Source organism: Triticum dicoccoides, chromosome 5A, assembly GCF_002162155.2.
Source record: "Triticum dicoccoides isolate Atlit2015 ecotype Zavitan chromosome 5A, WEW_v2.0, whole genome shotgun sequence".
In the NCBI taxonomy this organism is placed as follows: Eukaryota; Viridiplantae; Streptophyta; class Magnoliopsida; order Poales; family Poaceae; genus Triticum; species Triticum dicoccoides.
This window is the reverse complement of record NC_041388.1, coordinates 275,328,170-275,340,105: the sequence shown is the minus strand read 5'-3', so window position 1 is coordinate 275,340,105 and position 11,936 is coordinate 275,328,170. Positions and strand designations below refer to the sequence as shown.

At 42.1% G+C, this 11,936-nt stretch overlaps 1 protein-coding gene across 1 annotated transcript in view; it reads right to left on the bottom strand.

Annotated features, from left to right (window-relative positions):
- The window catches only part of LOC119297208, a 2,119-nt gene extending 1,776 nt beyond the window's left edge, over positions 1 to 343 (bottom strand). Inside the window, exon 1 of the mRNA XM_037575084.1 lies at positions 3 to 343. Within this exon, the coding sequence (XP_037430981.1) occupies positions 3 to 324 (322 nt within the window). The 5' untranslated portion in view covers positions 325 to 343. The remainder of the gene's footprint in view (positions 1 to 2) is intronic.
- Between the last annotated feature and the right edge of the window lie 11,593 nt (positions 344 to 11,936).

Sequence of the window (11,936 nt, the reverse complement as noted above, 5' to 3'; positions counted from 1 at the left end):
GGGGGTGTCGACGTTCTTGGTATACGGGAGGGGGGGCGGGGGAGGGGTCTCGGTTGGGTGGAAGAAGTAGCCGAGGAGAGGAGGGGCGCGAGGGAGGCAGCCGGCGGCCAGGCGGCGCCAGCGGTGGCAGGCGAGGGCGGCACGGAGGAGGTCGGCGAGGGAGAGACGGCGGAGAATGCTGCAGATGTCGAAGTCGGCGAGGACATCGATCGAAGCCTTCGCCGCCTTGGCCTGTGGCTCCATCGGCGGTGGGGGAGGAAACGGGGTGGAGAAAGGTGGGGTTTTTCTGGATTTGGTCTTCTTGCCTCTGTTCTTCCGCGCCATTGGTGCGGTTGGCGGAGGGTTCTGGAGACCGACGTGGTCACGTGGGTCTCCCTCTGGTTTTTGTGACGTTGGCTTCGCTGTTCAGATGAAAGCAAAATTTCAAAATTTGAGATTCCCGCCTGGTTTCCCTTGTTTCGAAAAAAAGCACAAGTTTAGAATGATACGGAAATGAAATAAGTAAGTACTCTACTTACTACCCCTGCCATATCCTAGTTACAGGTTAGGATCAGCAATATCTGCAACCAAGCCCAAAAAACAAAATACCAAAATAAAGGATGTTTACTGAGAAACATCAGACACACACAACGCTCACATATACCCCATCTGTCTGAAAAAGCTTGTCCCAAACTTGTTCCTTAAATGAATGTATCTAACACTAACTTGGTGCTAGATATATCCATTTAAGAGACAATTTTTTTCGGACGGAGGGAGTACTCATCACTATGAACACACGCATATGCCAATCCTACCCTATGAACACCTCTAAGAGATGTGTCGATTGGTCTTGAGATTGACGGCGTCACCACAGGCGCCTATCTATTGACGGGAACGTTCCCTCCCAGTGAAAGAATACCCCCCTTTACAAGACACACAAATATCAAACCTGGGGTTTGATCCCTGTTGTAATACAAATTATTGTGCAATTAATTAATTCTACGTCAGCGGGGAGAGGGGGGTCCCACCTAGCTCTACTTGACAAGTTAACAATAGTCCAAAGCAGACAACAATAGATCAAGACAATCAACATATGTTGAATCAAGTCATAGAGGAAGAGAAAATAAAAAGGTTCTAGTTGACAAAGAAGAAGCCCATGACCTATCATGGTAGAGGGATGAGGGGGGTCACTCACGAAGGACTATGGACTCTGGTTTTGACTAGTCCACCATAGACTAATGAACTAAGGGCCTGTTAGAGCCTCTCCAACTCACAACTCTACGGACTCCACACTTGGAGTCGGCCCGAACACCTGACCTCCATGAAGCCAAATTCGAGAAGTTGAGCTCGCCCGTGGTGTTAAAAAAAGAAGTCACGAAAGCCACCAAAATGAGTAGCAAGAGTTAGCCATATTTACAACCTGCCACAACCAAATAAAATGATTCATAAGGCCACCCACGCATTGGTACCCCACTTGTAAAAAAGAACTATCACTACTCTTCCATCTCTCGGATCGGTGCTCACATGTACCCTCCCTCCCTCGACTTCTGTAGACATAGTAACCCTACCGAGCGCCACTACCCCCACCACCACGCCTGGATCCATCCGTCCCAGGCCAACGCTCCTCTTCTCCGACACATCTGACTATTCGAACCCCCCCATCGGACATCATCCAGAAGGAGGACTTCCCTCACGAACAAATCCGAAGCAACATCTGTCGGTGTCAAAACCGTCTGATCTCGGGTAGGGGGTCCCGAACTGTGCGTCTGAGGATCGAAGGTAACAGGAGATAAGGGAGACACGATGTTTACCCAGGTTCGGGCCCTCTTAATGGAGGTAAAACCCTACGTCCCGCTTGGCTGTATTTGATGAGTATAGGGGTTACAAGAGTTGATCTACCTCGAGATCGCAAAGCTAAACCCTAGATGTCTAGCCTATATGATTTGTGTTAGCCTCTACGGACTAAACCCTCCGGTTTATATAGACACCGGAGGGGCCTAGGGTTGTACAGAGTCAGTTTACAGAAAAAGGAAACTACACATCCGGGCGTTAAGCTTGCCATCCACGCAAAGGAGAGTCCCACCCGGACACGGGGAAGGTCTTCTATCTTATATCTTCAAGGCCCATCAGTCCGGCCCATGCTACATAGCTCGGACACCCGAGGACCCCATAATCCAGGACTCCCTCGGTAGCCCCCGAACCTGCCTTCAATGACGATGCAATATTCGCCCCATGTCTTCAGCTTTGCAAGGCGGGTTCTTCACTATAATTCGTACCAATGATAATCCGGCGACAACCTTAATTGTCTTTTACAACCCCCCCCCGACGGCACTTCGATTTTCACGCTCTGGGTGAATACGAACGGTCCATGCTTTTTCACAAATAAGCCCCTCACATGCTCGGACGACACCTATATAAAGAGATATGGACCTCCAAAGGCCATCTCACACCGCGCAGAAGAAAAAACGGCCAAGCCTAGCCACAAAACCAAGCCTTCCATCATGGTCGGCACCCCAGGGTCCTCTTCGCGCCCCCATGGCCCTCAAGAGGGTGATTGGCAGAGTTGCTCTGTGCCTCATCTTCAACTAAGCTGGCTCCAGACGTAGGGCTACCCCCCTCGCAGATCTAGTTCCCATTCGAGCGGGATTATACTCAATAGGCAATGATGTGATGGCTGAGAACTTCCCCAACCCCAATAAGGAGGAGAGGGTGTGCTTCGTCCCATTTCTATTACGGGGCCTGGGATTTCCAATCCATCCCTTCCTCCGGGGTTATTGGAATTTTATGACATCCAACTGCACAACCTCACCCCAGGTTCGATTCTGCACATCTCAGGCTTTGTCGCCCTCTGCGAGCTATTCATAGGTATCGAGGCCCATTTTGGATTATGGAGGAAAATTTTCTACCTCGTTCCCCGCCACCAAGGGGGTTCCATATTTGAAGTGGGTGGTGCCGAAATATGGCGTATTGCCGGATCCGGATACCCTATAGGAATACCTAAAGAAGCATACCCGCAGTGGTCTTCAGAGTGGTTCTATATGGACGATGTTCTGCTGCTGGATCCAGTCAGGCGCGGTCTCCCTGAATTTTCTAGCGCTCCTCTAAAGAAGCACCTCAACTGGCGCCCCCGAAGTCCCAAAGAAGAGGACAATGCGGAGATACAGAGGTTGGTCAGCAAGGTCAGGCTACTCGCCCACTCCGAACTCTCAATAGTTTAGGTCATGGCAATTGCAATAAAGAGGTGTGTCCAGCCCCTTCAATCCAGAGTAACTCCCTTATAGTGTTACAACAAAGAAGACGACGAGTCCCGTTACAGACGGCAAGGTCCAGATACCTCAGCCGAACTGGCTTCAATTTTGGCTGATCTGTACAAGGGCGAAAAAGAAGATTTTCTCTGGTTAAACTATCGGGAGGCCTATTCCATGTACACCCCTATTGAATGGGCAAGATCTCGATTCGTCTGTGCTTATTTCACTGCATTGAACACACTAATCGCATGCACTTTTTGTTGCCACCAACTAGTCACGAAGGAGGATGATCGAGGACGTCCACTGTCCTGCTCCCCAGCCGAAGGATCAAAATCGTGACGAAGATCCTGGCTTTTGTGAGGATCCATATATATATATATATATATATATATATATATATATATATATATATATATATAGAGAGAGAGAGAGAGAGAGAGAGAGAGAATTCGACGATGGGGTATTCTATCAGGCGAGCTTTGATGGTTCAGAAGTGGCCATCATCGCCGACTGCCCTCGCCTTTACCCATTCTGCATTGTGAGTATCCAGAGGCTTACTAAGAAGAGATCCTCATCTGCATCCTTACATGTTGTACTGATCTGGATTTTAACAGGATCGGTGCTCCAGGGACCGTATCTCCTCGAGGGCGCCCCCACACAAGGTCGTCGTTCAAAACGAAAAGGGACCGGGAGTACTGCGGAGACCTCACAGTCTTCCAAGAGGTATGTATGCTTTAATGCATGCCTAGTGCTACCTCTTGATCATGTGTTGGTTTTCCCTTAAAGAGGAAAGGGTGATGCAGCAAAGTAGCGTAACTATTTCTCTCAGTTTTTGAGAACCAAGGTATCAATCCATTAGTAGACTACACGCAAGTTGCCTAGTACCTGCACAAACAAACAAGAACCTCGCAACCAACGCGATAAAGGGGTTGTCAATCCCTTCACGGTCACTTACGAAAGTGAGATCTGATAAAGATAATAAGATAAATATTTTTGGTATTTTTGTATAGATTGGAAAGTAAAGATTGCAAAATAAACGGCGACAGAAATGGTTAATTGATGGGAAACTAATATGATTTAAAGTAGACCCGAGGGCCATAGGTTTCACTAGTGGCTTCTCTCAAGATAGCAAGTATTACGGTGGGTGAACAAATTACTGCCGAGCAATTGATAGAAAAGCGCATAGTTATGCTGATATCTAAGGCAATGATCATGAATATAGGCATCACGTCCGTGATAAGTAGACCGAAACGATTCTGCATCTACTACTATTACTCCACACATCGACCGCTATCCAGCATGCATCTAGAGTATTAAGTTCATAAGAATGGAGTAACACTTTAGGCAAGATGACATGATGTAGAGGGATAAACTCAAGCAATATGATATAAACCCCATCTTTTTATCCTCGATGGCAACAATAAAATACGTGCCTTGCTGCCCTTGCTGTCACTGGGAAAGGACACCGCAAGATTGAACCCAAAGCTAAGCACTTCTCCCATTGCAAGAAAGATCAATCTAGTAGGCCAAACTAAACCGATAATTCGAAGAGACTTGCAAAGATATCAAATCATGCATATAAGAATTCAGAGAAGAATCAAATATTATTCATAGATAATCAAGTCATAAACCCACAATTCATCAGATCTCGGCAAACACACAACAAAAAGAGTTACATCGAATAGATCTCCAAGAATATCGAGGAGAACTTTGTATTGAGATCCAAAGAGAGAGAAGAAGCCATCTAGCTAATAACTATGGACCCTAAGGTCTGTGGTAAACTACTCACACATCATTGGAGAGGCTATGGTGTTGATGTAGAAGCCCTCCGTGATCGAATCCCCCTCCGGCGGAGCACCGAAAAAGGCCCCAAGATGGGATCTCACGAGTACAAAAGGTTGCGGCGGTGGAAAAGGTGTTTCGTTGCTCTCCCCAGAGGTTTTAGGGTATAAGAGTATATATAGGCGAAAGAAATAGGCCGGTGGAGCTGTGAGGGGCCCACGAGGGTGGGGGCGCACCCTCCTGCCTCGTGCCCCCCTCACTGCTTCCTTGACGTCCACTCCAAGTCTCCTGGATCACATTAGTTCCAAAAAAGATCCTCACGAAGGTTTCATTCCGTTTGGATTCCGTTTGATATTCCTTTTCTGCGAAACACTGAAATAGGCAAAAAAACAGCAATTTGCACTGGGCTTTCGGTTAATAGGTTAGTCCCAAAAATAATATAAAAAGGTATATTAAAGCCCATTAAATATCCAAAACGGATAATATAATAGCATGGAACAATCGAAATTTATAGATACGTTGGAGACGTATCAATCATCCCCGAGCTTAATTCCTGCTCGGCCTCGAGTAGGTAAATGATAAAAACAGAATATTTTGATGTGGAATGATCCCTAACATAATTTTCAATGTAATTCTCTGTATTGTGGCATGAATATTCAGATCAGAAAGATTCAAGATAAAAGTTTAATATTGACATAAAAATAATAATACTTCAAGCATACTAACTAAGCAATTGTGTCTTCTCAAAATAACATGGCCAAAGAAAGATATCCCTACAAAATCATATAGTCTGGCTATGCTCTATCTTCATCACACAAAATATTTCAATCATGCACAACCCCGATGACAAGCCAAACAATTGTTTCATACTTTTGATGTTCTCAAACTTTTTCAATCTTTACGCAATACATGAGCGTGAGCCATGGATATAGCACTATTGGTGGAATAGAATGGTGGTTGTGGAGAAGACAAAATGGAGAAGATAGTCTCACATCAACTAGGCGTATCAACGGGCTATGGAGATGCCCATCAATAGATATTAATGTGAGTGGGTACGGATTGCCATGCAACGGATGCATTAGAGCTATAAATGTATGAAAGCTCAACAAAATAAACTAGTTGGGTGTGCATCCAACTTGCTTGCTCACGAAGACCTAGGGCATTTTGAGGAAGCCCATCATTGGAATATACAAGCCAAGTTATATAATGAAAAATTCCCACTAGTATATGAAAGTGACAACATAGGAGACTCTCTATCATGAAGATCATGGTGCTACTTTGAAGAACAAGTGTGGTAAAAGGATAGTAGCATTGCGCCTTCTCTCTTTTTCTCTCATTTTTTTATTTGGGCCTTTTCTCTTTTTTATGGCCTCTTTTGTTTCTTTTTTTTTTCTTTTTTTGTCCGGAGTCTCATTCCGACTTGTGGGGGAATCATAGTCCCCATCATCCTTTCCTCACTGGGACAATGCTTTAATAATGATGATCATCACACTTTTATTTACTTACAACTCAAGAATTACAACTAGATACTTAGAAAAAAATATGACTCTACGTGAATGCCTCTGGCGGTGTACCGGGATGTGCAATGAATCAAGAGTGACATGTATGGAAAATTATGAATGGTGGCTTTGCCACAAATATGATGTCAACTACATGATCATGCAAAGCAATATGACAATGATGGAGCGTGTCATAATAAATGAAATGGTGGAAAGTTGCATGGCAATATATCTCGGAATGGCTATGAAAATGCCATAATAGGTAGGTATGGTGGCTGTTTTGAGGAAGGTAAATGGTGGGTTTATGGTACCAGCGAAAGTTGCGTGGTACTAGAGAGGCTAGCAATGATGGAAGGGTGAGAGTGCGTATAATCCATGGACTCAACATTAGTCATAAAGAACTCACATACTTATTGCAAAAATCTATTAGTTATCAAAATGAAGTATTACGCGCATGCTCCTAGGGGGATAGATTGGTAGGAAAAGACCATCGCTCGTCCCCGACCGCCATTGGTAAGGAAGACAATCAAAAAATAAATCATGCTCCGACTTCATCACATAACGGTTCACCATACGTGCATGCTACGAGAATCACAAACTTTAACACAAGTATCTCTCAAATTCACAACTACTCAACTAGAATGACTCTAATACCACCATCTTCATATCTCAAAACAATCATAAAGAATCAAACTTCTCATAGTATTCAATGCACTTTTTATGAAAGTTTTTTATCATACCCATCTTGAATGCCTATCATATTAGGACTAATTTCATAACCAAAGCAAATTACCATGATGTTCTAAAATACTCTCAAAATAATATAAGTGAAGCATGAGAGATCAATAATTTGTACAAAATAAAACCACCACTGTGCTCTAAAAAGAAAATATAAGTGAAGCACTAGAGCAAAATTATCTAGCTCAAAGGATATAAGTGAAGCAGATAGAGTATTCTAATAAATTCCAATTCATGTGTGTATCTCCCCAAAAGGTGTGTACATCAAGGATGATTGTGGTGAATAAAAATATAGCCTCAAGTAAAGTTACCGATAGACGAAGACGAAAGAGGGGATGCCTTCCAGGGCATCCCCAAGCTTAGGCTTTTGGTTGTCCTTGGATTTTACCTTGGGGTGCCTTGGGAATCCCCAAGCTTAGGCTCTTGCCACTCCTTGTTCCAAAATCCATCAAATCTTTACCCAAAAACTTGAAAACTTCACAACACAAAACTCAACAGAAAATCTCATGAGCTCTGTTAGTATAAGAAAACAAATCACCACTTAAGGTACTGTAATGAAGTCATTCTTTATTTATATTAGTGTTAAACCTACTGTATTCCAACTTCTCTATGGTTCATACCCACCGATACTAGCCATAGATTCCTCAAAATAAGCAAACAACACACGAAAAACAGAATTTGTCAAAAACAGAACAGTCTGTAGTAATCTGTAGGTTTTGAATACTTCTGTAACTAAAAAAAATCCTAAAAAAATTAGGAAGACCTAAATAATTTGTATATTGATCTACCTCGGTTGGAATTGGTATTTTATCGCTCTCTGGTTAAAAATGAAAATTATTCTCGTGAGCGCATACTTTTTGTTTTTTTCTAGCAAGATCGAACAACAATCATCCAAGAAGATCCTAAAGGTTTTACTTGGCACAAACACTAACTAAAACATAAAAACACAATCATAACAGAGGATAGATGGTTTATTTATTACTAAACAAGAAAAAAAAGCAAGGAACAAAAATAAAATTGGGTTGCCTACCAACAAGCGCTATCGTTTAACGCCCCTAGCTAGGCATAAAAGCAAGAATAGATCTAGGTATTGTCATCTTTGGTATGCGATCCATAAGTGGCCCTCATAATAGATTCATAAGTTAATTTAAATTTCTTCCTAGGAAAGTGTCACGTGCCTTTCCTTAATGGAAATTGGAATCTAATATTTCCTTCTTTCATATCAATAATTGCACCAATCGTTCTAAGGAAAGGTCTACCAAGAATAATAGGACAAGTAGGATTGTAATCTATATCAAGAACAATGAAATCTATGGGCACATAATTCCTATTTGCAACAATAATAACATCATTAATCCTTCCCATTGGTTTCTTAATTGTGGAATCCGCAAGATGCAAATTTAAAGAACAATCATCAAATTCACGGAAACCTAGCACATCACACAAAGTTTTGGGAATCATGGAAACACTAGCACCCAAATCACATAAAGCATAGCATTCATGATCTTTAATTTTAATTTTAATAGTAGGTTCGCACTCATCATAAATTTTTCTAGGAATAGAAACTTCCAATTCAAGCTTTTCTTCATAGGATTGCATTAAAGCATCAACGATATGTTTAGTGAAAGCTTTGTTTTGATCGTAAGCATGAGGAGAATTTAGCACAGATTGCAACAAGGAAATACAATCTATCAAAGAGCAATTATCATAATTAAATTCCTTGAAATCCAAAATAGTGGGTTCATTGCGATGTAAATTTTTGACCTCTACAATCCCACTTTTACCAATTTTTGCATCAAGATCTAAGAACTCCAAATCATTGGGATGCCTTCTAACTAAAGTTGACTCATCTCCAATCCCATCTTTATCAAGATTCATATTGTCAAACAAAGATTTAATAGGATACACACCAATCACTTTTAGATCTTCATCATTATTATCATGAAAACTAGAAGAACACGCTTTCACAAAGCAATCTTTCTTAGCACGCATCCTAGCGGTTCTTTCTTTGCACTCATCAATGGAAATTCTCATGGCTTTGAGAGACTCATTGATATCATGCTTATGTGGAGTAGATCTAAGTTTCAAAGAATCAACATCAAGAGAAATTCTATCCACGTTCCTAGCCAACTCATCAATCTTAAGCAATTTTTCTTCAAGCAAAGCATTGAAATTATTTTGTGAATTCATAAATTCTTTAACACTAGTCTCAAAATCAGAGGGCATCTTATTAAAATTTCCATAAGAGTTGTTGTAGGAATTACCATAATTATTAGATGAATTACCAGGGAACGACCTAGAATTAAAGTTTCCTCTATACGCGTTGTTACCAAAATTGTTCCTACCAACAAAATTCACATCCATGGATTCACTACTATTCTAAATCAAAGTAGACAAAGGCATATCATTAGGATCAGAAGAAACACTCTTATTAGCAAACAATTTCATAAGTTCATCCATCTTTCAACTCAAGACATTAATCTCTTCTATCGCATGAACCTTTTTACTAGTAGATCTTTCGGTGTGCCATTGAGAATAATTAACCATAATATTATCTAGCAGTTTAGTAGCTTCTCCTAAAGTGATTTCCATAAAAGTGCCTCCCGCAGCCGTATCTAAAAGATTTCTAGAAGCAAAATTCAACCCAACATAACTTTTTTGTATAATCATCCATAAATTCAAACCATGTGTAGGACAATTATGTATCATTAATTTCATCCTCTCCCAAGCTTGTGCAACAGGCTCATGATCAAGTTGCTTAAAATTCATAATATCGTTTCTAAGAGAGATGATCTTAGCGGGAGGAAAATACTTAGAGATAAAAGCATCTTCGCACTTATTCCATGAATCAATACTGTTTTTAGGTAAAGAGGGGAACCAAGTTTTAGCACGATCTCTAAGCGAAAACGGAAATGGCTTCAATTTAACAATATCATTATCCACATCTTTCTTCTTTTGCATATCACATAAATCAACAAAGCTGTTTAGTGTTGGGGAACGTAGTAATTTAAAAAATTTCCTACGCACACGCAAGATCATGGTTATCCATAGCAACTAGAGGGGAGAGTATGTCTACGTACCCTCGTAGACCGTAAGAGGAATCGTTTATCAACGTGGTTGATGTAGTCGTACACCTTCACGATTCGTCCCGATCAAGTACCGAATGTACGACACCTCCGCGTTCAGCACACGTTCAGCTCGATGACGTCCTTGCCTTCTTGATCCAGCAAGACGGGCGAAGTAGTAGATGAGTTCCGGCAGAACGACGGTGTGGTGACGGTGTTGGTGAAGAACAATCTTCGCAGGGCTTCGCCTAAGCACTACAAAAACTATGACGGAGGATAAACTAGAGGGCACGGGGTTGCCGGCAAATGGCTTGGTGTTTCTTGATGTGTCTTTGGGGCTAGCCCTGCCCCTCTATTTATAGGTTGAGCCCTGGGGTGGAAACTTGGAGTAAAAGCCTCCTCAAAGTCGGTTTTGCCCGAAAGACAAGAGTCCTACTCAGACTCCAGGGCTAGACGCCAGGGTTCCCGGCGTCTACTCCCTAGACGCTAGGGTTCCTGGCGTCTAGCCTCTGGTCTCCGCAAAACTTCCTTTTTACACTTTCCAAAAGCCTAGTGGGCTTTCCCCTTTGGCCCAAATAAAGTGTTCTCGTACCCAACATTTCGGGAAACATTCGGAACCCCTTCCGGTGAATTCCGGAACCCTTCCGGAGAGCAAACACTATTATCCGATATATCAAACTTTATCTCCGGACCATTCCGGAGTTCCTCGTCATGTCCGTGATCTTATCCGAAACTCTGAACAACATTCGGCTACCAACATACATAACTCACAAATACTATATCGTCAACGAACGTTAAGCATGCCGACCCTACGGGTTCGAGAACTATGTAGACATGACCGGGACATCTCTCTGGTCAATAACCAATAACGGAACCTGGATGCCCATATTGGCTCCTACATATTCTACGAAGATCTTTATCGGTCGAACTGCATAACAACATACGTTGTTCCCTTTGTCATCGGTATGTTACTTGCCCGAGATTCGATCATCGGTATCTCAATACCTAGTTCAATCTCGTTATCGGCAAGTCTCTTTACTCATTCCATAATGCATCATCCCGCAACTAACTCATTAGTCACATTGCTTGCAAGGCTTATAGTGATGTGCATTACCGGGTGGGCCCAGAGATACCTCTCCGACAATCGGAGTGACAAATCCTAATCTCGATACATGCCAACTCAACAAGTACCTTCGGAGACACCTGTAGAGCACCTTTATAATCACCCAGTTACATTGTGACGTTTGGTAGCACACAAAGTGTTCCTCCGGTAATCGGGAGTTGCATAATCTCATAGTCATAGGAACATGTATAAGTCATGAATAAAGCAATAGCAACAAACTAAACGATCTAGTGCTAAGCTAACGGAATGGGTCAAGTCAATCACATAATTCTCCTAATGATGTGATCCCGTTAATCAAATGACAACTCATGTCCATGGTTAGGAAACTCAACCATCTTTGATTAACGAGCTAGTCAAGTAGAGGCATACTAGTGACACTATGTTTGTCTATGTATTCACACATGTATTATGTTTACGGTTAATACAATTCTAGCATGAATAATAAACATTTATCATGATATAAGGAAATAAATAATAACTTTATTATTGCCTCTAGGGCATA